General features: G+C 39.6%; 1 protein-coding gene across 1 annotated transcript in view; it reads left to right on the forward strand.

Moving 5' to 3' along the window:
• Window positions 1–27,332, forward strand: part of KATNAL2 (katanin catalytic subunit A1 like 2) — a gene marked incomplete at both ends in the record, with an annotated part of 33,212 nt that overhangs the window by 2,161 nt on the left and 3,719 nt on the right. Inside the window, 12 exons of the mRNA XM_080361973.1 lie at window positions 7,714–7,784; window positions 8,226–8,392; window positions 11,524–11,566; window positions 11,965–12,088; window positions 12,837–12,932; window positions 13,173–13,271; window positions 13,928–14,005; window positions 15,833–15,931; window positions 16,521–16,584; window positions 17,533–17,651; window positions 19,748–19,839; window positions 21,654–21,764. Coding sequence (XP_080218099.1) covers window positions 7,714–7,784; window positions 8,226–8,392; window positions 11,524–11,566; window positions 11,965–12,088; window positions 12,837–12,932; window positions 13,173–13,271; window positions 13,928–14,005; window positions 15,833–15,931; window positions 16,521–16,584; window positions 17,533–17,651; window positions 19,748–19,839; window positions 21,654–21,764 — 1,163 coding nt within the window. The remainder of the gene's footprint in view (window positions 1–7,713; window positions 7,785–8,225; window positions 8,393–11,523; window positions 11,567–11,964; window positions 12,089–12,836; window positions 12,933–13,172; window positions 13,272–13,927; window positions 14,006–15,832; window positions 15,932–16,520; window positions 16,585–17,532; window positions 17,652–19,747; window positions 19,840–21,653; window positions 21,765–27,332) is intronic.

Here is a 27,332-nt window from a genome sequence, read left to right on the forward strand (position 1 = left end):
TGGGCAGCCTGTTCCAGGCTCTGCCACCCTCACTGAGAAGAAGTTTCTTCTCAAATTTAAGTGGAACCTCTTGTGTTCCAGCTTGATCCCATTACCCCTTGTCCTATCATTGTTTGCCACCGAGAAGAGCCTGGCTCCATCCTCGTGGCACTCACCCTTTATATATTTATAAACATTAATAAGGTCACCCCTCAGTCTCCTCTTCTCCAAACTAAAGAGACCAAGCTCCCTCAGTCTTTCTTCATCAGGGAGGTGCTCCATTCCCTTAATCATCTTCGTTGCCCTACGCTGGACTCTCTCCAGCAGTTCTCTGTCCTTCTTGAACTCAGGGGCCCAGAACTGGACACAATATTCCAGATGGGGTCTCACTAGGTCAGAGTAGAGGGGAAGGAGGACCTCTCTCGATCTACTAACCACACCCCTTGTAATACACCCCAGGATACCATTGGCCTTCCTGGCCACAAGGGCCCAGTGCTGGCTCATGATCATCCAGTTGTCCACCAGGACCCCCAGGTCCCTTTACCCTACACTGGTCTATAATATGTAATTTCCCAACCTATACTGGAACCTGGGGCTGTTCCTGCCCAGATGCAGGACTCCAATTACAGTCACCTTTCTTTCTTATCAGAGGCAGTCTTAAGTTGTGAAGTCAACTGCCTCTTCCTTTGTGATCTTGTAGGCAGGCTTGGCACCACCTCCTCACCTACCTCTTCTTCAAGATCCAGGGCCTCAAACCTATTACGGAGGGGCACCTGGGGAGGCAAAGTAGGCAGGGAGGGGGGCTGCCCGTGACACTGGAATACGCTTCCAACCCTCGTCGTCTTTTAGGTCTCCTACCTCTGCCCGACAGCAACAAGGGTGGGGCTGTCTCAGGACTTCTGCCTCTGTCCGAGAGGGCAGGAGGTCCATCTCCTTTTGGGGTGTACCTCCCCGGGACCTTTCCGACTGGCACATCAGGACGTTACTCCAGCAGTCGATCTCCCTTTCGCACTCCCTGATGGTCCTCAGCATCTCAGCCTCCTCCTTAAGTTTCACAACCATGTCGAGCAGGTCTTGCACCTGCTCACACCTCACACAGGTGCAGTGCTGGCCTCCCTCCCCCGGCAGCAGCAGGCTCTGGCACTCCCTGCAGCCGGAGACCTGAACAGCTTTATAACCTGATTTCTCCACAGCTTTTTGGCAGGATGGACGTGAAGATCAGATTTTATATTTGGGTTACAAAGTAGAAGGACATGTTCATATTCCCCAGAGGCGCAGAAGTTTGGAACCTGCTTTGTTTAAGCCAGTCAGTGATTAAGGAACAACCTGAAGCTGCCAAGAGGATTTTTTTTAAATTCTTGCTCTAAACTTCTTGACTTCAGTGGAGTGATCCTAGAAGCTTAATTTCTGTTATCTGAATTCCAGTATTCTGATGCAGTATCGAAAAGTTACACTGCTACATCTTCACTATGTAGCACTAAATAATTACTGTAATTACTGGTTCCCCAGCTTTGTCCTTGTCTGTGTTGCATTTTTCCATTAATTTGTTCTGTAGAGTGGAGGTTATTATTTTCTACCAGTTTTGGGAAAAATAAATTCCTATATGCTATACAATATTGTGGCTGTTTGCAACTACCCAGTGTAGTCTTATAATAAAATAAATTTGTTTTGTGAGGCCTGTCACTGTTTTTAATTGTTAAATATTTTCTTTGTTCTCTAAATTACTCTTGAAAAGCAATATTGTTGTAATCTGCAGTTGAACTTTGCAAATCCTTGTGAATGAGAAAGGGAATTAATGATTCTTAATTAATTTGTAAATTCAGCATCCTTAAATTGTGTTGTTTAATAATTCACCATACTTTGTGTCTATTCATTTTTATGTATTCATAACACATATAACTTCAAATTAGTGAAGTGTTGGCAGTGTAAACCCTGGCTTCAGCAATGTTCCTGTTAAAAGAGGGAGAAAATAGTGGTCTGTGAGTGGCTTTTAGCATCGGAGAATTAATTAATGAAAGATAGCATGTAACCATTGCAGTCTGGGGATAAATCAAGTCTCTGTTTTCGGTACACCACACCCAAATTATAAAATGCCTTTGGATTTTAAATGTAACACTTCTTGAATACTTCCTAGTGTTACTGCTAGGACGGCCATTAATTTCTGCAGTGAACTTGCTGTATGTCTGTAATTACGAAAGCTATTTGTGGTCCTTCTTGAGAAACTTCACCAACTCTTTTGTTCGCAGCAGGCTTGTATAATTTGGAAGAGAGAAGAGAGTAAAGCAGCGCCTTTTCTTTGTGCTGGGAAATTCTATTCAATGGCAGCCAAGTTATACATTGTTTAAAAGTCACCATTTCCATTCTCTGCTTGTGTTTCTCAAAAAAAAATTGCTGTCCGCAAGCCAGTAATTGAACAGCAGCCTTATAAAAAGCCTGGCAAGGCTGCAAGTATACTGTGCAAGGGGAGAGGGAAAGCTGTGGGAATGTGGAGTGGAAGAAAACAGGGAAAGTCCATCACATCTCAGATGCTCTTTCTGTCCTGGTACATGATCTTGAGGAACCTCATAAGTAGAAGCTGTCCTGGGATCCCAAAGCAAAAAGAGGGAAGGGACGCTGCCTGTGTATTACGATAAGATCTTTCCTTGTGTGATTGCAGAGCTACCCACTTGCCTCCTGCCTGAATTCCTGTTCTCAGGTCCCTCTGACCTCATATTATCAACTGCCTCAGTTGGATGCACAAGGGCACAGTGTTATGACAATATAGTTAATATTTCCAAGCTTCCCACACCATGACTTTGTAACTTTTTTCTTAATTCTATTGAATACATTCATGTGGAAATATAGGGTCAAATAATAGTGAAACATTATAGGGTTAAATTCAAGGCCAGGCTGGACGGGGCTCTGAGCAACCTGAGCTGGTGAAGATGTCCCTGCTCATGGCAGGGATGGCACTGGATGGGCTTTGAATGTCCCTTCAACCCAAACTATTGTTTGATTCTATGATTCTAAATTACTCTTTCAGTAGGTCCATTAATTTGATGGAATTGCCCAAGAGACTAGGTTGATTTATAATGTAAATGCATTTCAGTAAAAGGTACGGAAATGACTGAACGAACAATTGCATTTGAAGATGCATGACTCTAATAGAGTTTAATTTTAAATGGCTGCAAAGAAAGGAATACTTACCACTCTTCCATGAAGCTAGAAACAAATAAAATACACTATAAGTGTTGGAGCTAATTAGTTAAGTGTTCAACTATTTAGTTTTTAAAACAAGATCACGCTTAAGTGCCTTAAGCTTTTATTAATTGCATGCACCCCAAAATCCCCTATAGTAATTGCAAATTTAATTACATACGTTTTTTGTTCTTTTAAGAATGGAAGCTTATTAAACTTTAAGCACTTAAACATCTATCGAAATACCAGTGGCTATAAACAACATGCAATTCTAAATACTAATTAAACGGGAAGGCTAAATCACTATAAAGCTAATCTGAATTTTAAGTAACTTTGCACTCCTAAGTACTCCTTTTTTTTTCATGCTGCATAAGATTTACCATTTCCTCTCTAAGCACAGCAGAAGTCCTGGGCAGTGTTAATATCTGTCTGCACCATGCCAGGCATGTTCTGGACATATTTGCAGTAGGGGTTGGTCCCTATAGAATAAAGCTGAGTTCAGCAAATGAGACCAGTGTGGGCAGAGAGCGGTTTAAGTGGACGGTTAAAGCTGCTGGTGGCACCAACATGTGCAGCGGTTCATTTATAATACCTCTTGGAAAGGGTACATGGTAGAGACAGTCTGGTGAAAGCCAGGGAGATGTGGTTTTGTGGAGTTCATCAAGAAAGCAATGATCCATGCTTCCCCAGTTCACAAGATTTATGATTTGGTAAGTTACATCGTGAAAGGTCCTTAATTTTTCTTTCTTTAATGTAAACGTCACAGAAACGGGACTAGGGCTATTGATATCTCTGTTCAGTTTTTCACATCCAATGTAATGCAGGTCTTTGTCAGCCAATCAACTTAGTTAATTTTCTTTAGACAGATGTCTGACTTCTCAAAATTAACTGTTGCTGTTTGCATTCTTATTAACAGAAGATAAAGGCAGAATTAACCTCTCAATCTAAACTGTCTTCAATGATCTTCATGGTCCCTTCTAACCTGATATTCTATGATACTGTGGTTCTAAGTGGAGCTCTTTTTTAGTGTAAAGGTTCACTTTTTCTTCTTCTTGGTCAACACAAGAAAAACATTACTATGTTAAGGTTGAAGTGTGTTGCTCTTATAATACTCAGACATGTTATCCTGTGCTGCCCAAAGCAAGTCTCTGCCTAAAAGTGTTTGAGATGTTGCCCATCACTATGTCACTGTTTATACTAGAATTTAAAATAGCAGAGGGATTAGCACCAGCAGAAGACACACAGGAACACAAATTATTTTCAAGGAAAGCTCCAGGCATTGATGTAAGCCCTGCCAGTCCATCAGGCAGATGCAATTCCTCTCATTAGAGTATTACTGTAAATGCTCAAACATGAAACACTTTATGTGTTTGACTTCTGTGTCATTCGCTTTGTTTTTATCCTGTGTTTAAATATTCAGAGGTAGATGTGTTCTTGCTTTTTGATATGTGGGCAAAGCAATAGTTAATTTTTCTCAGCATTAAACAGCAGGAGCAGTTGTGTTTAGAAGAATGTACAGGTGGGACTGTCAGCAAGTGATGACTCCACCTTCTTTATTGCACATCCAGCCCTATTTTGGAAGATTACAATCATCTGGAGAAATGGCAAAAGGTCCATGATTCAAAATCTGTTTTCCAAAAACCAGCACCTCAAAACAATGAGAAGGAAAAGATCCTTTCATCCTAGGGTGCCAGTGATTTCTCTTTGCTCATAACCATTCTCAGAATTGGTTCATATCTTGTTGCAGCACCTCTCACGAACTGATCTACTTATTTCAAGAGTTATTGATCTACCAAACATTTACACAACACTCTTCCTCCCTAAAATGATGTTTAAAACCAGTATTTGGCCACCAATCTTCAGCAAAGAGTATTGCAGCTTACTTATGGACTTGGAAACTGCATAATTTTATCTTGGCTGCATAATTTTATCATAGAATCATTTTGAATTGGAAAAGACCTTTAAGATCATCAAGTCCAACTGTTAATCTAACTTTGTGAAGTCCATCACTACCCCATGTCCCTGAGAACTTCATCTATGTGTCTGTTCCACCCCTCCAGGGATGGTGACTCCAGCACTGCCCTGGGCAGCCTGTTCCAATGCCCCACAGCCCTTTGGGGAAGAAATTGTTCCCCACATCCAACCTCGACCTCCCCTGGCGCAACTTGAGGCCGTTTCCTTGTGTCCCTGTGTCCCCTCAGCTCCTGTTCTCCAGCTGAACTCCCCAGGTCCCTCAGCCGCTCCCATCACACTTGTGCTCCAGCCCCTTCCCCAGCTCCGTTCCCTTCTCTCCCCTCGCTCCAGCACCTCAAGGCCTTTCTTGTCATGACATTGAGTGACTTCTAAAAAGCAGTAAAGGCTCCAAGTGGCATATTGGTTCTTCCCTTTTCTGGAAATGCTTTGATTCCCTTTCTATAGAAAACCAGAATGAAGATTCTACCAATCTTTTTGCTAACATGTGAAATAAAAATATACTTCCACCACGCGAGAGAGGTTGTTATAAATAAAAGCAACCCCCAGCCTTTTCCTAGTTGTGTCACTAGATGGCCCCACATCTGAAGCAAACATCCCAGAAAATATCTGCTGCACTGGAGATCTTCTGCCAGCCCTACCTGCTACTTTTTAGAGACTGGCAAACACACTGGGAGGTATTAGTTTGAAAATAGCGCAGTCAAATATTGTTTTATCTCAAGTATCAGTGCTATGTGATACGTACTGCTGTGTACAGAGCAGAGGGAGCAGATCAGTCTAATTCAGTAAATGAAAAGCACGCTGAAGAGGTACATTGGTTTTACAGTGCGTTGCTCCACCCCAAAACACATTTGCTTGTAGGAATAAATGGTTCTCCACTATCCGCAATTTGCTATAGTGATACTTTAGATTGGATATTAGGAACGATTTCTTCCTGGAAAGGGCTGTGGGGCATTGGAACAGGCTGCCCAGGACAGTGGTAGAGTCACAATCCCTGGAGGGGTTGAACAGACAGAGAGATGAGGTTCTCAGGGACATGGGGTAGTGCCGGGGGTGGGTTAACAGTTGAACTCAATGATCTTGAGAGTCTTTTCCAACCAAAATAGTTCTATGATTCCTTCCAAGAAAGGATAGGGTAATTCTCTTTCCATATAGATCTTCCTTATATGCATCTTGTGGGATTTAAAAACTTACGCCTTGGTCAGTAGTAATTTTTTAGCTTCTTTGTGTGCCGGGCACTGGCAGAGAGCAACAAAAGTCATCGCTACAGATGCTGGGGCTCCATTTCCAGTGTGATGGGACCAAAAATTTGTGCATTTTTCTCCTGCAGGTCCCTAACACTTGGGCTGGGCTTTTTCTTGGGGACAGATGCAGGCAGTGGTTGATCAGCATAGAAGAGAGGAAAACTGGGGATAAAAGTAGGAGTCTGTAAATGCATCACTGTGCAAGGTAATCAGGAATATCTACAAGCTATGCAAGCAATAGAAGCTACTGCTTTTTCCTCATCGTCTGAATAAGTACCAGTCTTTCATACTCACGCTGGATCCTCATAAATAACGCCAAATGTCAGCATCCTGAAAGAGAAAGCAACTAATTTATTTGCCTAAATGTGCCTTTGGCCATACCCGCTTCTCCTGTCATTCCAGCTTCACATCCCAATGAGGCAGAGCAGAGTCAATATGCTGATTTGTAGAGCTTTCCTGGTAACAACTTCTGTTACAATCCTAAAATTTTGGGGTTTCTCTGCAAGCACTCAGTATTTATGGCACATTTTATCAAACTAAGACTTTGTTCCGGTATCTTACGAGATTTCCGTTTCCACTGTCCCTTTTGCTATACTTGATGTTGCACTTTATGCTCCCCTGATGTAGCTTCACTGAATGGTGGCAAAGATATTTTATGCTGCCTTGTGAATGACTTTGGGTTCTCCAACATGTGTGAAGAAATCCATGGGGCTGAGTCTGTACTGAAATTTCTGTGTGTCAGGACCTGACTTTGGTCACTTCTGTGTTAAAATTGGGCAAGTCTAGTGTTGTCCCAAATGACTAATTCTTCAAGTATTCTGTATTTCACTTGTGTTTATATATCTCAGTCCATGAACTGGGAGGTGCCAACACTGTACAGCTGGGCTCTGTAGTGTAGTTATGCAGATCTCAGACCTTTTTTCCATCCCCTCTTCTCCAAGCACTCAGAAAATGGATTTCTAGTTTCTGGAGCACAAGATTTTCTGGTGCAGCTCCTGGAGATGCTGGACATGAGGTTTGCAAGAGTCCTACCCTGAAATTTTCAGCATCCTGAGCATGTTGGAGATCTGTAACCATAGTAAGGGAAAGTAAGCTATTTTTTCACCCTCAAAGTAATTTGTTCTTCTCTAGGGAAAGGTTTCTACCCATCCAGTAGCCCTGATAATGTGTAAGAAAAATGACATTGAAAACCACTTTACTTCTGTTTATTAACAGTGAGTTGTTTTACAGTTCTTACATGCTGTTGTCTTAATTTGTTTGTTTCCACAGGCTACATTTAGATGCTGTTTACAGCAATAAAGAGAATATTACATTTGATCTAGAGTTCTGTCTTAATTCACAGGATGAGATGCGAACAGAAGCTCGTCGAAAAAATCTCCTCATTCTAATTTTGCACTATTTAATGGATGAAGGGTATGTTTTTAAATAATAGTGCTCTACATTTGTGGGTTTGTTTGTGTCTGACCTCCCATAATGTGCTCTTCTGTCCTCTGTTGGGTGGATGGACAGCATGGCTCTTTGGTTAGATGTGAGAAAGAGGTAAATTACTATTATATATCCTATAATATTTTATATATATATATATATATGCATATATATATGTATATATATTTACTTTGCTAAATTGTTTCAATTCTTGGATCAAAAATGTACTATATAATTTAAAAATGCTTTAGAACCATCAGCAAAGGGCTTTTAAATAGAGTTTATGCTTTTATAGCAGTAAGAAAAGGACTTGTGGACAAGTTAAAAATACTTTTTACTTACTAATGCTGGTGTTTGCTTTTTCTCTCAAAAATTAGTGTAAGATAATGACTCTATGTTTTTTGATCTTTGTTTTTTTGAAATTACTAGGTATGTGGATGCTGCGAATGCCTTGGAACAGGAGACAAAATTAAGTTTACGTGGCTTTGAAGTTTGTGACAACATTGATCTTGAGACAATTCTGATGGAATATGAAAGCTATTACTTTGTAAAATTTCAAAAGTATCCTAAAATTACCAAAAAGGTCCTGGACACTGGTATGTGTCTTTTGTTTCTCAAAGCTTATAATGTATATTTGCCTGATACATTCACTGCACTTCTTGTGTTTGTCAGGGTTTAATGTTTGAACTCTCTTACAGTTACAAAGCTATAATTCTAGCATATAGGATGTAAAAATTGAGATATGGGGCTTTGAGCCTTTCTGCTCTTCCTTCTCTCTTTATGTAGATGTGCAAGAAGGTGATATTTTTCTGTCTTTGAAAAACTGCTTTGATATTGGAAAATGCCATGTAAGCCCAAAGTATTATAATATATATATAACATATTCACTTTCTTCTCATTGGGAGAGAATGATAGGTCTATTCTGTTTTTTATTTAATTTTTAGATTAAAGTAAACCACTTAAATGAAATACTGTATCTTAGCTCATCCAAGATAGTGCTTAAAACTTTATCACCACTCATATAATTTACCATTTATTTTGCATATTTTCATATATACTAAAGGTATATATGGTATGGTACATATATGTTTAATGCCAAACAAATAATACGTTTATTTTTTCCAAAGAACTTAAAGTCTGATGTATAAACAAATGATACAAAATAACGAAAATCAGAATATGCTCAGTCTGTTTTGGCCATGAGAGCCTGAATGATTTTATACTTGAGTACAAAATATAACTTATAGAAGCCATAAGAACAACTGTATCTGAATCAGTTGTGAAGAGCTTGAAGGGTATAGAAAACACCAACATCTGTATCTGTCTCGTAAGAAAAATATATTAATCAAAGAAGGGGTTGATTAGCCAGGGAACATCTCTGGGCAGTTGTCATTGTTTTGTATGTCTGCCAGGAACTTTGAAATCACAGGTAAATTAAGCATTATATCAATATAATAAAATTACCTGTGTAGATGAAATGATTTTGAAAGGTATTAAATCTACTAGTAGAAGGACAGTACTAGCTGCATTATCTACATGAAAGAGAGATTTATGGCTAGAACCTATTGATGGGTGCTAATACAAAGAGGAGCAGCCTTGCAGGACAAAACCCAGGGGATTTGTTATGAGTCAAGAAGGAAAATGTATTACAAAGCAGTTGTTACTGCTTTGTTTACAATTAAAAAAAAAAAAAAATCCCAAAAATCTACTCATAGACACAAGTTCTCAGTACCATTTTTTGGTCAGTAAAGCTACTCAGACATGGGGTATTGTGTCATACCCAAGCCTGGAATTGTCTCCATCTTGTCAGGAAGGTATTGTGCTTTTTCCTTGAAGCCTGACCAGCCTCCTTCCTGCATGTATCTCCCATGCAGAAGTCCAGGTTGGGGTTGACCTGCTGGAAAGTGGCTCTGCAGGGAAGGACCTGGGATTTCAGGTGAACAACAGGGTGACCATGAGCCACCAATGTGCTCTTGTGGCCAAGAAGGCCAATGGTCCCTGGAGTGCATTGGGAAAAGCGTGACCAGCAGGTGGAGGGAGGCTGTTCCTCCCCCTCTGCTCTGCCCTGGTGAGGCCACATCTGCAGTTCTGTGTCCAGTTTTGGGCTCCTCAGTTTAAGAAGGACAAGGAATTACTGGAGGGACACAAAGATGCTGAGGGGCTTGGAGCATCTTTCTAATGAGGAGACACTGAGAGAGCTGGGGCTGTTCAGCTGGAGAAGAGAAGCTGAGAGGGATCTCATCAATGTTGATAAATATCTCCAGGGTGGGTGTCAAGAGGATGGACCAGACTCTGTTCAGTGGTGCCCAATGACAGGGTGAAGGGCAATGGGCACAGACCGAAGCACAGGAGGTTCCATCTGAATATGAGGAGAAACTTCTTTCCTTTGAGGTGTCAGAGCCTGGCCCAGGCTGCCCAGAGAGGTTATGGAGTCTCCTTCTCTGAGACATTCAAACCCGCCTGGACACGATGCTTTGTGACCTGCTCTGGTGACCCTACTTGAGCTGGTGGGTTGGACTGGATGATCTTCCAACCCCAACCAGTCTGTGATCCTCTGATTCTGTCATTAAATTGTGTCTGTGCTCAGATCATGGTATACACAGGCCAAACAAAACCGTTACTGTGGTGCTCATTCCTACAAAATTATTTGTAATACTCTCAGCAAGTCCTACAGAACCCACTCATTTTCATGCTGACTTGCAGTTTTCTGGGTTTTAGATGTACCTGCGGGATTACAAGTTCACTCATGGGCTCTGCTGCCTCCAAGTACACAGTGTTCCCCCACTTTCTCAGTGATACAGCTTTTTGGGAAGTATTTTATGTAAATGTACGAGAATCTGTGTGTAAGAGCATTGCACAAAGAACACTAATATATTTTCAAACAACTATCCTGTTTTCCCAAAAATAAGTCTGGGTCTTATATTAATTTTTGCTCCAAAACTTATTACTTTTTTACATGTATAGCTGCCTGGAAACTATTTAAATTGACTTTTTAATGAACTATAACTAGGGATTATTTTTGGAGTAGTGCTTATATTTCAAGCATTCACAAGAAACCTGAAAAATCATGGTAAGGCTTATTTTGGGGTAGGTCATGTTTTCAGAGAAACCTGCTAGTGTGGTACAAGCTCTGAGCTTTATGAGTTCACATCTGGGCTTTGTGAGTTTGACATTTTGTGCAAAAAAAGTGCTTTTCTTTGACAGAAATTGTTTCAAATTATATAAGTGCAAAAAATAATATAGTTCGGTAACCACGATTGCGATGTGACATTTAGGCTGTCTTGGTATGTTGAACATGATAAAATTATTATTAATAAGAGTGAAGTAAATTCTTATTTCCCAGTTCAGCAATGAAAAAATTATTGGCATTAAATAAGCATCCTGTGCAATTTATTAAATTAGTTTATTGTGCTTGATCTAATTTCTGGTAGTGTCCATTTTACTGTGAGAATGATACTGGTTTCAAAACGTAAGCCAAGAAACCAAAGACTGAATGAGCCTTAAATTTAACAAGCATGAAGCCAAACTATTCTCTCCAATATCCATTTGTTTTCAGAAGGTTTTTGCGAGCTTGCATTGCTTATAATCATTTTATTCCTGTTTATACGTTGTTATTTCCAAGGTCACTAATGTGTGTTCAAATATATGTTTGAAGGGGAAAAAAAAATCAAGTTGCTATTTTAAAAATTTTTAATTAATTTCCATTTTGATATTAATTTTGCCACAGTGCAAAATAAACAACAGCTGAGAACTGGAGGAAGACCAAGAAGGTAAGAGAAGTGTGTGGGTTTTCTTTTTTTCTGGGCAGAAAATTTTCCTCTAAAAGCAATATACCATATGTTTAAAATAATATTTTGATACCATAGGAATACTAAAGCCTAGAATCATGCTACTGACTGTGTGATGTATTTTTCTGTACCTTTTAGAGGAAAATAAAGACTTATTTCCCAAAGAGAGACGGAAACGATTTACAAAGTTTCTAAGGTGGTGTGTTTGAAAGCAGTAAGCACTGAATTTTGCTGTGATTGAAACTCGTACTTTAACTCCAGTGGCAACAAAGTAACCCCAAAAGTGCTTTATTGGAAAACTCTGCCTTTTAATGTTTTGGTATTTTGAAGGCAAAAAGTTGTGGAAGCCTTTCAGTATATATATTTTTTTTAAATTCCAGGGCAGCAAGCTCTTCTCAGAATCTCCCAAGGCTCAAACATCAGACGGTGCAACGACCATCGTCCAAAACTTCACCTGGGACTACAACAGAATTAAAATCATCCACCAAGGAGAGCCCCAAACAGGTTTAGACATGTTTTACCTTGGCAGAGTTACAGTTGAAATAAATGTGGCTTTTTATTTTGAGAGGCTATAGGCAGCAACAAAATGCAAGTTACACAATTAGTAATTGTGTAACTAATGGTTTTTACTAATTATGCAATTTGAGGATGCAAAACTTCAGGAGAATATGCTTTATGGCTGTGAGTTGAGGAGCAAGTCACAGGCAAAAATTAGAGGAAAAGGTGTCATATAATCCAACGTATATAGAAAGCAACCGGTTTTCCCATTAACACCAGTAGATTTATCCTTTAGTGCCAGAAAGCCAGACAAACAAACGGAGTAGAAAGTCTGGTGTCAGTTGTAAGCATCTTCACAGTGCATAAGGTGTTTGAGATTGAGAGAGTCATTTGGCACTGTAATTTTCAGTTTTGCAAGTCTTATTTTGTTAAGATGGCTGTGAAAATGGCTTTATTACCACCCCTTACAGAGGAGGGATCAGGAACAGCAGGTTGGTGAGCAAGCGCTGTGTCTGGTATAGCTTTTGAGGAACTGTGTGAAGGAGAGTCTCTCTTCTTTTTTTAAGTCCTTGTCCATATTCCTGCCTAGGGTGGATCTCATTTCTGACCAGTTCTCTCACTCTTTAAAAAAAATTAGCTTTTCCATGAAATTATACAGTTCATCTGGGTGTGTATGAAGAGGTGGGATGATATGGAATTATATCTGCAACTCATTTACTTGGCAATACATGTGTTTTAATCTTTTCTTCTTTAGAATAATGACAGTGCTGTTACACTGGAGCAGTCTGACTTCGGCTTAAGCATCTCGGCAATCAACAAATCTGGAGGAGACAGCGCTCACCCAAGAAAGGTTGGTAGAAACCTTGTATCTGATTTATGATACAAGTGTATATGTAGAAAAAACACATGGAATTTTTTCACGAATACCAAATGCAAGCTTTTTGTGTCTATTTTTGTATAAATTGTTCCTATGTAATCAGCTGAAGGGTCAATTTTATGATTTGGGCAGTAATTCTTTGCATAGGAAGCTCTGCTTGCAGTACATAGCATTTCAAACTAAAGCTTATCGCAACATTTTTTTCTCCTCTAGGGCCAAGTAATTGACTACCATGGGATAATTCAGGATACTCTCAAAGTATCATCTAATGGAATAGCCTTGAACAGCCTTAATTATGATCCAGATCCATCCGTAAGTGCTTCTGTTCTTATTTCCATCCAGTGAAAAGGAACATTGGTTTTACATAACCAGGAACAAAATAAAATACCGCAAGAATCTTGCCTTTGTTCCCAACTGCTAAAAAAGAGCTTAGATTTCTGAGTGGCATATTTCCTTCTTCAATAGACAGTCATACACTGTATTGGTCTAATTTGTTTATAGATGTTTTTGAACAGGAAAGCAGGCAACAAATATGAATTATACCTCATGATTCACACAAAAAAAAATAAATTGCAGAAACTCACAGAACTTCTGAGGGTGAAATTCTGCTTCGTTTGAATTCCATATGTTATTTAGCCTTCATTTCAGCTGAGACAAGAGCAGAGTTGCGACACTTGAAGAGACTTTCAAACCAGAAAATGTGACAATGCAGTGACCCACAGTTATATTTTTCACTCCTCTTAATCTGTGTTTAGGACTACTTATGCAATAAGAGACCTACTCATTTCAATATTAATTGAAGATTGGATTCTGTTACATGAAGAGTTACCGCAAAATCTTATTTATTATTTTTATAGCTCTTAAAGTTTATATTATTATGGTGTACCAGCTTTTTTTGGAACTATTTCATAGTTCATCTGTTTAAAAATCATTGAAGCCTGACAAGAATTTATGTTTGTCTTTTTTAGGAACGATTATTGAAACCCCTTAGTGCTTTTATTGGCATGACTGGTGAGATGAGAGAACTTGCAACTGTTGTAAGCAAAGTAAGATCGGATCTCTGTTTCAGTTGTATGGAGATCTTGGCTCTCTTTGTTATCTGAGAATGCTGTTTGTTTCTTTTTACTGTCACTGATGGGGCTTGTTCTTGGATGTACAAGCTATTTTTCTTATTATGCAACTCCCAGCCAGTCATTTCTTTACATGTCATGATGTTTCTTTCCAATACACAATGGGAGGAAGTAATTAAGACCATTCCTTTCTAAGAGGGAATGTGTAATCTAATCATCCTGTACCCACAAGACTGTCATAGCTTTTCCTTTTGTTCTTTTTGCTACAGAAAATGTACAATGATTCATTGAAAAGAGAAATTTAAATATATTAGCTAACACCAACTAGTATCTAACTGTGATAAAATGGTGGGGAAAACCTCAATTCAACTTTATGGGCTCGGTTCCATTCAAGGCATGTAAGCAGGTAAATGCTTCACATGCATCATCTACCAAACCCCGCTACATACTTATCCAAAAAGCTTCATAGTATCACAATATTTGATCGTGTTGTGACTCTTTCTAGATATGTATTCTAGTACCAGAAATGGTATCAACCGTTGCTCTCACATACTCAAAATCAACTTGTTTAAAAAGTCTGGATTGCTTTTTATAGCTATATATGTCCCAAATTCTTGATCAGCAAATTTGCATTCGCAGTTTAGAACTGAAGTCTTAAGAAATTTCCAACGTTGAAGTAAGAAAATTCTCATTCATTTCAATTCCTGCCTGGTTTTTAATATATGGTAAACCTTTAAAATAGTATTGTTCTTGCTGCTACTTTAGCAAAAAGCAATAGGGTTGCTTTAGCCTTCATTATGGTATGTTTTTTTTAAATGTGCTAGTATTTTCCTAGTTGCTATGGTAATCAACACTGTGTAAATCAATACAAATAAATAGCATGTGGTATCTATTTCACAACACAATCTAATTTAATTTGGAAACTGTTATGGAAGTCTCTACTTAGTATCATAAAACTGATTCATCTTAATTTGCTGTTAATAGAAAGGGAAAGTGGAACCTACTTTATATAAATAATTTTTCTAATTGTATGAAATCAGATTTTCCCCTCAGATATAAGCATATAATTTTTCTTCAGTCTCTGGGGACTGCCTGTTTTCATTGGAGAGCAGGATTTATCCCAAGTATTTGTACTGAGGATATGATATTTTCTGCAGAACAATTAGTCACTGGAACACAAAGCCACAAAATATTACTAAGGCAAATGGGAAGATTCACAGAAGATTTGCAAAGTTTGATGAATTAAATGAAATTAATTTAGTGAGTGCTTCGGGGCATAGACTAATTACCGACTATCTTTTGATAGATGCTTAAGGGAAAATTTTCCTCCTGTTATGGAGCTTCTCACACCTTTTCTTGCAGCATATAAAATCTTGCATATTGTGGGGTAAATATGAACTAACATGTCACTCCTATTGCTTATGTATTTTTTAAACATCCAATACTTACCGACACCAGAGATAAAATATTAAGCTGGGTGAAGTTTCGTATCATGATGGCTCTTCATATGTTAATTAGTTACTAAAACCAACTAACAGAAAACTGATCTGAAAAACAGATTCACTCAGCATATACATTTGGCAGCATATATGCTCATAGGGAAACTAAGGAGCAATCCTGTAGAAATGATTGCTGTACATGCTTTCCTCTTGTGAGCTGCCTGGTACGTAGGGTTAAATAATACAGTTTTTATCCTTTAATGCCACTATTCCTTTTTCACTGAGTTGATTTACTTTGCCAGAGGTGGTAACCCTAGTATGGAAGAACTTAAGATCTGCTAACAGGCTGCAATTTATGTTGCAGGACATTTATCTCCATAATCCAAACGTGAAGTGGAATGATATTATTGGGCTGGATGCAGCTAAAAGGCTGGTCAAGGAAGCAGTTGTTTACCCCATAAGGGTAAGGTGCTAGAAAGTTTTGAGTAAAATACTGTTGGGATCATTAGCATTTTCCTTGTGATTACAGCAGTGTTTTAAAGTTCTTGCTATTTCTTTGCTTTTGTAGGCAGTTCATGTTAGAACTATTCCAGTTCCTGTTTCATCTGACAATTCCATACACACTCTCCCATAGAAAAATGGCCTTTCAGTATTAAAATTATAGGTTTGGGGTCCTATTTTTTGGCATCTTTGGCAACGTAAGAGGTGCTGGATTTGGCCTATTTTAATTCAATGGAAAATGACTTGCAGGAGAGAATATCAAACCAGTTGCATTTGAAGAATGGACTTCATTTCAAATACTGTATTGACAGTATTCCTCTCGGTAATCAGATCATAGTATCACAGTATCACAGGATGTTTGGGGTTGGAAGGGACCTCAAAGGATCATGATCGTATATATTATATTGTTTTGAAGCGTTTTTCCCTCCTCTCTTCAAATCTCTTATGTTTCCTGAATGCATTGAGAGCAGTGAGGCTAGGGGTTAGAATCTCTTGTGTTTTGTTATACATGATACATTTTTAATCCCTGATTTACTTTTCGTCTTCCATAGTACCCCCAGCTGTTTACAGGAATTCTGTCTCCTTGGAAAGGATTATTACTCTATGGACCACCAGGTATGAAGAGTGTTATACCATATCCATTTGTTCATCGCTACTTTTTTGTCCCGCGGATAAATCATTGATGGTAATTAAATCAAATGTGTTAATATAGAACATGTTCTGTAAAGTTAAATAAAAGGAGGCAATGGTGGATGATTGCATCTGTCTCTTACACTCAAGCCTGTCCATTTGACTTTCTCACAACCCTTTACTATTTCTACACCTGAATCTTCAACAAAAAAAAGTACTTATACTTACCATTCAGAGGAGTGAGTACTCATACCTCTGTTTTCACTCATCTTGGGCCAGATAAATCAAGTTTGACTTGACCCGATCTTACAAAATGTGAACAAGTGTGTCATGGACTCCATTTGTTCCTGCGATTGTTTAAATTTACTTGCCACAGAAGGCATCTGACCATTTCAGCATGTAGCACTTCAGCATGTGGGGAGTGCATTTGGAGTTCTGTGTTACCTGAGTTTCTCCAGACGATCCTGGAAGGGCCATAAAATGACCTGAGGCTGGAACAGCTCTGCTGGGAGGACAGGCTGAGAGAGTTGGGGTATTCAGCTGGAGAAGAGAAGCTCCGGGGAGACCTTATTGCACCTTTCCGGACTTAAAAGGCGCTTGTGAGAAAGATGGGGACAGACTTTTGTGCAGGGCCTGTTGCGATAGGACAAGGAGTGATGGTTTTAAACTGAAGGAGAGGCCCAGACTGTTCTATGATGCTATGATTTTTTCTATTTTAGTGTTTTTATCTGACCGATAATAGGATGAAGGGTATTATTCCGTAGATGAGGTTCTTAGGGACATAGTTTAGAGGTGGACTTGCCAGTGCTGGGTTAACAGTTGGACCTGAGGATTTTGAAGACCTCTTCCAACCAAAATGGTTCTATGATTCTATTCAAACATTTGCATTGTGTTTCTTTAGAGACTGAATTTCTTCAGTGCTTTTGTTTGTAGGTACTGGAAAAACTTTGCTGGCTAAGGCTGTTGCCACAGAATGCAATACAACATTTTTCAACATATCAGCATCCACCATTGTCAGCAAATGGAGAGGTGATTCAGAAAAACTTGTCCGGGTAAGAATTATCTTCTTATTCATTATACTTTAGCAAAAGTCAGGTTCTCACTTCAAGAAATGCAGTTTACCACAGAACTGGAAAGTGAATATGCCTCTGACACTCATCTTTCCCATCTTGGACAAAACATGTGACACTGTTCATATCTAGTTCTTACAATGGAAATAACATCACTTCTGCAGAATACTCACAATAGATTCTCATAGTGGAATTCTAGTTCTGTAATGGAAAATGAAATAAGTATCCTGAAGGCAGCAAAGATTTTTGACTCACTGAATAAGACACAGGCAAGCAGAGTTCACAACTATAATACAACAGTGTTTGCTTAGTAACTCCTTCAAAGCACTTCATGTCTCTTCTGCAACGGTTGGGTTCCAGGCTCCCTAGAAAGTGTTATTTAGATTCCTAAATTTGCTACTATTCTTAGTCTTCAGGTCACAGCATTGAAAAAAGAGTTCCGTTGCCACACACACATAATGTCGTTTTAAGGAAAGTAGTTTAATGGCAAATGGGTAAATGTATTTTTGCGTATAAACCAGTAACTAGCATGTGTGGTTCATCTGTGGTGCAAAAAAATTCAGGCATTCAGGTGTAGCATCCTTGCCCTAAGATGCCCATCATAATCTCTCTGTAATGTCCCCTATTTCAGTGTAAGAAATCCACAAGCTCTTAATTTTCTTTTACATTCATCTCTTAGGCTACACTTCAATAGATACAGAGCTCTTGAAAATGAATAATCGTAACAGATTGCACTCAGCAAATGGCATTACAGGCGTTGTTAATCTCTCTTGAAATTTAGGCAATATCTGCAATGTAATTATTCTTCCCGTGTCCTTTGTCCTTTAAAATGGCACATTTTTCTTCTGACATTCACCTCCCATGTTATTGATCCTCTTGACGTCTGTTTCAGTAGCTTCCTAGAAGTTTCCCTTCTGGCAGGTGTAGGGATGGGACACTCTGTTTTTTGACACCAAAAAGGGGTTTTGTGAACATGCTGCAGCATTTGCAGTGATACTGAATTTGTGGCATTTCACCCTCAGTTGAGTTTTTGGCAGAATCCAGAAATGAAATAAAAGATTGTGGATTGGGACAGCTCTAAGTGTTGTGTGAATTTATATCTTAAACAGATGTGAGGTTGGTGCAGTTTTCTGAAGTTGTGTGAAGTACATGTGAGTTTTGTGGTCATTTGGAGACATGTCCACTCATCCTGTTTTCCTCAGTTCTCAGCTGAATTAGTGTGATTTTTGTATTTTAAATTTGTAGTAAAATTGTAGACTGGTCATGGACTACTTGTGACTCTGGGCAAGTAATTTAAACCACCTGCTTCATATCCAAAGTGTGGAAAATACTATATATATTTTAATTTTTTTTTAAGTGTTCAGATTTAGTAGTCCTGGATTAATATATATTGTTATGATATTTATTTATAAACTCAAAGAGACACTTCACTGAAGGAGAGCTGTCAATATCTTTTTACTGCTAATATAAGCCTCTCCTTGTTTACAGAAAAACAAATGGAACTTCTTTTGTGTCAGCTTAATATTCCATTTTTTTAATCTTGATTGTTCAAGCAGTTTGTTTTCACCACAAAAAAAAAAAAAAACCCAAACAAAATAACTGCTTTATTTTTATGAAGAGAATCAGTCCATTTTCTTTCAACTGTAGTTCAGACGACTTTCAATTTTTATTTTCTCAAATCCTTATTTAAAAAAGCTACAAATGGAGCAGCAACAAAAGGCGGATGTTTAATCTCCGAGAACAATTTAGGAGTTCCCAGAATCCTCTGATGGATCATTGTCTTCTATCCCATTATTCGCAGGGTATTCTGATAGGATTTAGCCAGGAAGATTTACATACAAAGACAGGATTACAAGCCTGTGTTCTTTATATCTCCTTTGCAAACCTTTCAGAATTTGAGAGGATTCAGGGACCCTCAGCCTACCCAGAGCTTTTTCCCAGCACATATCCCTTTTTCATCCTGAAAGTTTAGAATGTGGCTACAGTTACTTATCTTCTGTGCCAGTGGCCCTTAATGCCTTTTTGTGTTAATTTTCTTGTTAATCTTTTCTGTCATGTTTACTGTTCTCTCTAAACAGGTGTTATTTGAGCTTGCCCGGTACCATGCTCCTTCCACAATTTTCTTGGACGAGCTGGAGTCAGTAATGAGTCAAAGAGGCACTATTTCTGGGTAAATTATGGCTTTAGGAGAATATTTATCCCCCTTTTACAGCATCTTTTCAATAGTATGTGTGTGTTGAGGTGCTGACCGATGTTTAATCCTACATTGTACCTGTTAGAAACAAACCTTAGCTAAACTAAAGCCTGAGGCTACTCCATGAACTTCAATAGGAGCCTGATTGGGCCCCTGAAGGACTCATCTTACAGATTTTTATTGACATTATAATTACTTTGAGTAATAACAGTAATTTTTGTGACTTTTTATTAAGCCATTTTTATTTTGTTCTGTTGCCAGCTTTAGGAGCCTCACAGTGTGTTATTGTCAGAATGCTTATCAGCTCTGAAAAAGTTTATTTTTGAAAGTGTTGTATATGCTGTGGGGATTTAAAAAGAGAGGTGCGGTCGTTTTTTCATTCATAGATGAAATTAATAGAGAAAGAAGTGTGAAAGTCAGGTTTTGTGAAGATTAGCAAGACCATGAGAAGGAGGCAGGTGCAAGAGTGTATAACCAGTAGTGCTGTACTTTAAAATAAGTTGAAATAAAGGCAGCAAGGAGGAGACATCAGATTGTTAGAGGTGAGAATCAGCTGATTTTGGGACACTTAAGACAGGCGTAGGCATATCAGGGTAAGATGGAGTGTACACCATGGTGTGATATTTCCATTAATGGGACAAATTTTGGTGGCATTGTCCAGACTTAAAGATGCAGGAATGAGAGGGTGTTATTATTGCCATCCATGGTGTAGATGGTTTATAGTTAAAAACAGATTTAAAAGGTTAGGGAGGAGGAAGAAGCAGGAGAAATATAAAAATATTATTATAACCATTAGGAGCCCATCTCAGTGGATTTTGTGTACTGTAAATTATATGTTCACAAAGACATATAAATACAATATGCCATATAGTAAAGATACAACTTGTAATACTTGTCAGTTAATAGCTATAAATTACAGGCCAAATTTTGCCTTCAGATGTATTTTTAAAAGCTCTCATTAACGTCACTGTGTTATATATTTTAATAAGGTTTTCTCTCCAAGATTATGTAGTTATTTTTACACTTCCTTATAAAATATTGACATAGCACCAATCTGGGAATGCCTTTGCAAAAATAAGCCATTAAACTCTTAGCATTGAAGGCCCTGATGTTTTCTCTGGGTTCGATCCAGAAGTTTCCAAGAACTCCACATCTGGAACCACGAATTCAAAGTGGTTTCCTACAAAATTGGTTAGCTGGAGCAGGGCCAGAATTCTCAGCGCTTTGCTTAAATTCCCCTTCTCTTTTTGAGGAAGGATCCTTTTCTAGGTGGTCTCTGACCCTTTTTTAAATGTTTCAATACAGCAGATTTTTCTGTTTGCTTTGTTAAAACATTTTTCAAAATATTGAATTCAGTAGTAGGTTTATCTTCTTGTGCCCTTAACATTCACTCACAGAAAAACGCCATTAGTTGCCCTGAATAAGTAGGTGAGTTAGTTATTTAATGGCAGCTATCACATTATAAAAATTCTCTTATATAGATACATCAATCAAAGCCTTAGCTGTTTTCCAGTAAACATCAATGTTGCGTGGAGAAAAAAAATAGATCTAAATATTTTCTTTGGATTCAGTAATAGTGAATTCTCCTCACTTTAATGCACTGAAGAGTCCATTTAAGTAATCATTAGAAAGCTTGATTTTAATGCTTAGATGTTAGCTAATGGAGCTTAATCATGCTTTGAACTGGGGCAAAACTGTGACAAGGGCTCAGTTGCTGTGAATGACACTGTATAAATAAAGATGATTACTTTAATGCACTGAGCAAATAATGTTTCTCTGAATCTTGGTAGTGGTGAACACGAAGGAAGTCGACGGATGAAAACAGAATTACTGGTGCAGATGGATGGCTTGGCCCGATCTGATGATCTTGTATTTGTTTTAGCAGCTTCCAATCTGCCATGGTAAGAGATCCAGAGAGTACATTTTGAATACATTTGCATGAGCTTCTAAGCACGGATAAAGATTTTATTTAGACTTTTGCAGAAAAAAAAAAAAAAAAAAGCCTTGATATTTGGTTAAAGCATTTAAAGATTAATTTGGAGCTTTTACTTTTAAACTCTACAATTCTTGCTATTTGTGCCACATGAGAATAATCCATAATCAAGTCAACATATGCTGGTGCTACCAGCTGCTAATATTTAAAATGCAGTATTTGACTTTATAGGCAAGTTATTTACTATGTTTAAGCTAAGAAGGGTTTCAGCCTGGAACTGTAAGGTGCTTAAAACATCTGGTGCTTAGAAGGATACTCCATAAATAGGAATGTTGGATTTTATTGGTATCAAATGTGACTTTTAAAAGTTGACAGACAAAATTCTTCAGTTTCTTTAACATAATTTAGAATAGAAGAATAAACAGTTTAAGACCAAAACCAGGGCATTTTATCGTGTTGGTTCTCAAACTGGGCAGGACATATTTTGAGAACAAGACAGACAGGAAAGGATCAGGTAGGGAGGTAACGTGTAGTGTAACAACACAACTATTATTTTTAATATTTTTAACAGTCTAATTTATAGCTCACTAAACATTTTCAAGAGTAGGAGCCAACACCTATACGAGAAACTGAAGCACATTTGTGATGGGCTTGTTTTTGAAGTCAGTTTTCATAGATCTGGAATTAGTCTGTGGATTTCTGCCTGCCCCAAGATTCCCTCTGTCTGTGGGCTACCAATCCATGAAATCTTCAATGGAAGAAAATCCAGTGGGACCTTGACAGCCTAGAGGAATGATCCCACAGGAATCTCCATGAAAGCTCGAGTGTGGGTGATCAAACACTGGTTGCTCTCCATCCCAGGAGATGCTCAAAACCTTGCTGGATGTGGCCCTGAGCAACCCACTCTGGCTGACCCTGAGTTGAGCAGGGGCTTGGGCTAAATGTTCTCCAAGAGACGCTTTCCAACCTCAGCCATTCTGAGATGATGTAAATCAAGGCACAAGTGATGTAAATCTAGGTATTGTGAGAGCAATTAGAAGTATTTCTCTCTTCTGAATGTAAGAAAGCCCAAGGGGAGGGGTCTTCTAAGTCAGGCATAGGGGCACAGTTGCTTCATAAAAAGAGGAAGTGTGTTACCCTTCAGTATCTCTCATTAAAATTAGATAAATTAAAACAAATACCTGAGAAGCCACTTGAGAATTACTCAGTTCTTCTCTGATGTAAAAGCTGGAGTTTCTACCCATCACAGGAAGAGATCCAGTCCTCCTCCTTCTACAAACCTGTCTTTCCCTCTACATTTTCTTTCCTAATGCAAAACTGTATGTTTCCCATACAGTCGAGGAAGGATCCTTCTGGAAGGCACCAGGCAGAGACCTTACCTGCTGACATTCAAGTGCCAAAGAGGCAACATACTCAGAGGCTTCCATCTGCCTCTCTTAGTGGGTCTGCCCAGGGCTTTCAGGCTCTTTAGTGAGGAGAATGGCCATGTGGGCACCTAAAATTTATGTAGAAATTAGATGTACAAGTTAGACCCTTGTCTAACATTGGGAGTACAATACATCACTGGCTTTTATAGACGTAATAGCAGATTTGGGGGATTTATGCCTTGGACAAACTCATGAATTTAAATCAGGACAAAATCCACCCCATTTTCTGTTAGTGTGTCTACATGAAAGGAACTGAACAGAATTTGATTTAATTATGTTGCAGTGGAATGAGAAAATGCTGAAAAATAAATAGCTACTCTGTGTGCGAACAGTTAAGTTTGAAAGAGAATTAATACATTAATAATACATTTGTCTCTTCATGGTCTGTTAGTAATACACTATAAATGTTTATGTTTATTGTAGCATCGTTGCTGCTTTAGAAAGAGAAATTCTGAGCGGTGCATTGCACCTTTTCGTGGTATCTTAAATTCTCCTATGAGTAGCTAAGCTTCACATGCAATGCTGCAGCATGGCAGCAGTAAAAAGGATCAGATGTCTTGAGAGGATCCGTGTCTTCCTACACTGGTTTAAAAGGTAAAATTGGGTATGTGAAACCCACCGAGGAAGAGTTGGCAACTGGTCTGAAGGTCACGGCAAGGCTGATGATCTTGGAGATGATTTAAGGTAAGCAAGAGGCTGATCTTGCTTCTGGGGAAAGAGATTCCTGCACCTGCTGTGTTAACGTGTGTCTGCCTGATGCAACCAATAAACTCTTCCTGGAAAGCCACGCAAAAATTACAGAATACAGTTTTGAGCATCTTACACATTTGATTTTTGGATCATGCAATGATGGAGTGCTAATTTCTGCAAAATCGCTTCTTGGAAACATCAAAAGTGACACAGTTTTTGTAAGGTAGATCCAGAATGACAAGATTTCTGGTTTGGGGGAACTGTTCCCACAGAAAGCTAGCAATCTGTGTCGGTACGAGGGTGTCAGCTGAGCCATTGTGAGAAGCCACCTCCTGCTTTTGAAAGTTTTATACCTGAAAGCTTGAAATTTCCTTTAGGACGTTCTCAGCATTGCTCAAAGGCAGGTTGTTTTTTGTCCTCTCTTAAGCAAATCCAACCTATGACTGTAACGACTAGGTTGTGTGGCAGAAATGTGCCTGCCACAGAGAATGTGGTTTAAAATGTGGCTGAGTGGGTGCTTGGAAAGGTCTTTGAGGGGGATGAGAAGCTACTGAAAGCTTCTGAGCATATTACCATGAGCGTATTACCAAGCTGAGTGGTGCAGGTGACACACCTGAGGGATGAGATGTCATCCAGAGGGACCTGGGCAAGCTTGAGAAGTGGGACCAAGTGAACCTCATGAGGTTCAACAAGGCCAAGTGCAAAGTCCTGCACCTGGATGTTTGACCCCTGGTATCAGCACAGGCTGGGGGTGAAGGAATGGAGAGCAGCCCCCAGGAGAAGGACTTGGGGGTGCTGGGGAATGAGAGATGGGACATGAGCCGGCAATGTGCGCTTGCAGCCCAGAAACCAATTGTGTCTTGGGCTGCATCACCAGGAGCGTGGGCAGCAGGTCAGGGAGGTGACTCTGCCCCTCTGCCCCGCTCTGGTGAGACCCCCCCTGCAGTGCTGGTCCAGCGCTGGGTGCTCAGCACAGGACACACATGGACCTGCTGGAGAGGGGCCAGAGGAGCCACAGAAATGATCCGAGGCTGGAACAGCTCTGCTGGGGGACAGGCTGAGAGAGTTGGGGTGTTCAGCTGGAGAACAGAAGCTCCAGGGAGAACTTACTGCACCTTTCCGGACCATTCCGGAATTATTCCATAGATGAGGTTCTTAGGGACATAGTTTAGAGGTGGACTAGGCAGTGTTGGGTTAACTATTGGACCTGATGATTTTAAAGGTCTCTTACAACCAAAATGATTCTATCACATTTTAGATAAAAAACGGTTGGGATCTGAGCTGATTTCCTGCCAGAACAAAAAAGAAAGATGGGGACAGACTTTTGAGCAGGGCATGTTGCAACAGGACAAGGGGTGAAGGTTTTAAACTAAAGGAGGGAGATTCAGGCTGGACATGAGGAAGGAATTGTTGTCCCTGAGGGTGGTGAGAGCCTGTCCCAGGTTGGGCAGAGAGGTGGTGGATGAACCATCCCTGGAGACATCCCAGGCCAGGCTGGACGGGGCTCTGAGCAACCTGAGCTGGTGAAGATGTCCCTGCTCATGGCAGGGGGGGCACTGGGGAGCTGGGAAGGTCCCTGCAACACAAACCATTCTGTGATTCTATCAAAAAGCCAAGTATTACCATCTGAGTTTGTGGATTCAGAGCACAGGCCCTTTGTTCTTGCAAACATTTGGTATTAAGCTGGATTTCAAGAGATTTGTTGAACTTGGGTATTTATTGATCATGAAAAAAATTAGTACCAAGCTGCTTTTAGATGAATGAAAAGAAGCCTAAACAAAGCTCTTTATGCTGTCCTAAGCTGTGCTGGAGCTATTGATCTTCTTCAGCCAGTGCTTGCTGCCCAGCTTCACTTCTCACTTTTTATCAGCAAGGTGCTTTCTATTGACAAATTACTTGTTGAAATGATTCAATGTAATTAAATAAAATCATGGCCTTGTTAGTGAAGAAATAAAGTGATCCTTAAACACATAGTGAATATTTTGGAGCACCTGAGGGAGCTGGGGGGGGTTCAGCTGGAGAACAGGAGCTAAGAGGACACAGGGACACAAAGAAACGGCCTCAAGTTGTGCCAGGGGAGGTTGAGGTTGGATGTGGGGAACAATTTCTTCCCCAAAGGGCTGTGGGGCATTGGAACAGGCTGCCCAGGGCAGTGCTGGAGTCACCAGCCCTGCAGGGGTTCAACAGACACGGAGATGAGGTTCTCAGGGACATGGGTTAGTGACATGTTAGGTTAATGGCTGGACTTGATGATCTTGATGGTCTTTTCCAACCAAAATGATCTGTGATTCTATGAGTACATTTCATTTGCTTCCATTGCAGTGCTACATTCTTCTCCCTCCCCAGCCTCAGGGTGGGTGAAGCTTTGGTGCAGGCTGGAATACTATTCCCTTCTGGCCAAGCGTGTCCTGTCAGAGCCGTGAACACATGGCGAAGTTCATGAGTTCAAGAGGTGGGTCATGAAATCCAAATCAGGCCTGGGATTACCCTGTAGTGAGCCTTTCCTTCTCCTTCAGCAGTGCATGGTGTGTACGGTGGAGGAGACCGACCCAGGAGAACAGAGGAAGCCCAAACAGGACCAGGAGAAGCTGTAGAGTTAGAACAAGTCCCCAGGTTGTGGGTTCTGCCCAGAAGGATGGAAGGTGGAAAGGATGAGAAGCTCGCTCATTCTTGGTGCCTTTTCCTCCAGAGCACTGCATGACAATCGCATTAGGCCAGGATTAAGTACAGACCAGTCAGCCCTTGTTGCTGTTTCTAGGTTCACCTCTGCTGATGTCTCTTAGTTTCTGCCTAAAACACATTTTTTACCCTTCTTCCTTCTGGAAATGAAAATTGGTGTCTTGTTTAGGTTCATGAAATTTGGGAGTGATAACATAGTGTGATGCCTTGGGATGTCAACCTGGAGAAGCTCCAAAAAGTCACTCTTTTTATAGCTCCTGTACAGCTTTGTGTATCTTTTAATGAACATTTCATAATACTTTTATTGGCTATTATTTCAGAGGATATTTTCATTGGTTCAGTGCTTATTATTTCTTTCTGTTTAATGTCACTTAACCTCGCATTTGGTCACTAACAAAACAATTTAGCAAACAGTCTAAACACTTAAGATAACAAAAATATCATGTATTTATTTTCCTCTTTAGCCGACAAGCAGGGTCACTACAACCTTTCTGGATAAACAGAGCAACTTCTGTTTATCAGCAGAATTATTTACAGAACATGGAGCTCGTGAAACTGTGATCTTGGGGGACACACCAAATATTTCCAGCCAAACCAAACCATTTTGAGGAGAAGCTGAGCTGAAAAATACATTTGGGTGGAAAGTGCGGACTGGAATTGTTCTTTGTCTGGTCTGGATGGGATTCTGTGCAAGAGGCGTTGCGCTGAATGCTGTATGGCATCTAAAACAGCGTAAAAAC

The sequence above is a fragment of the Nesoenas mayeri genome (assembly GCF_963082525.1).
Source record: "Nesoenas mayeri genome assembly, chromosome: Z".
Classification (NCBI taxonomy): Eukaryota; Metazoa; Chordata; class Aves; order Columbiformes; family Columbidae; genus Nesoenas; species Nesoenas mayeri.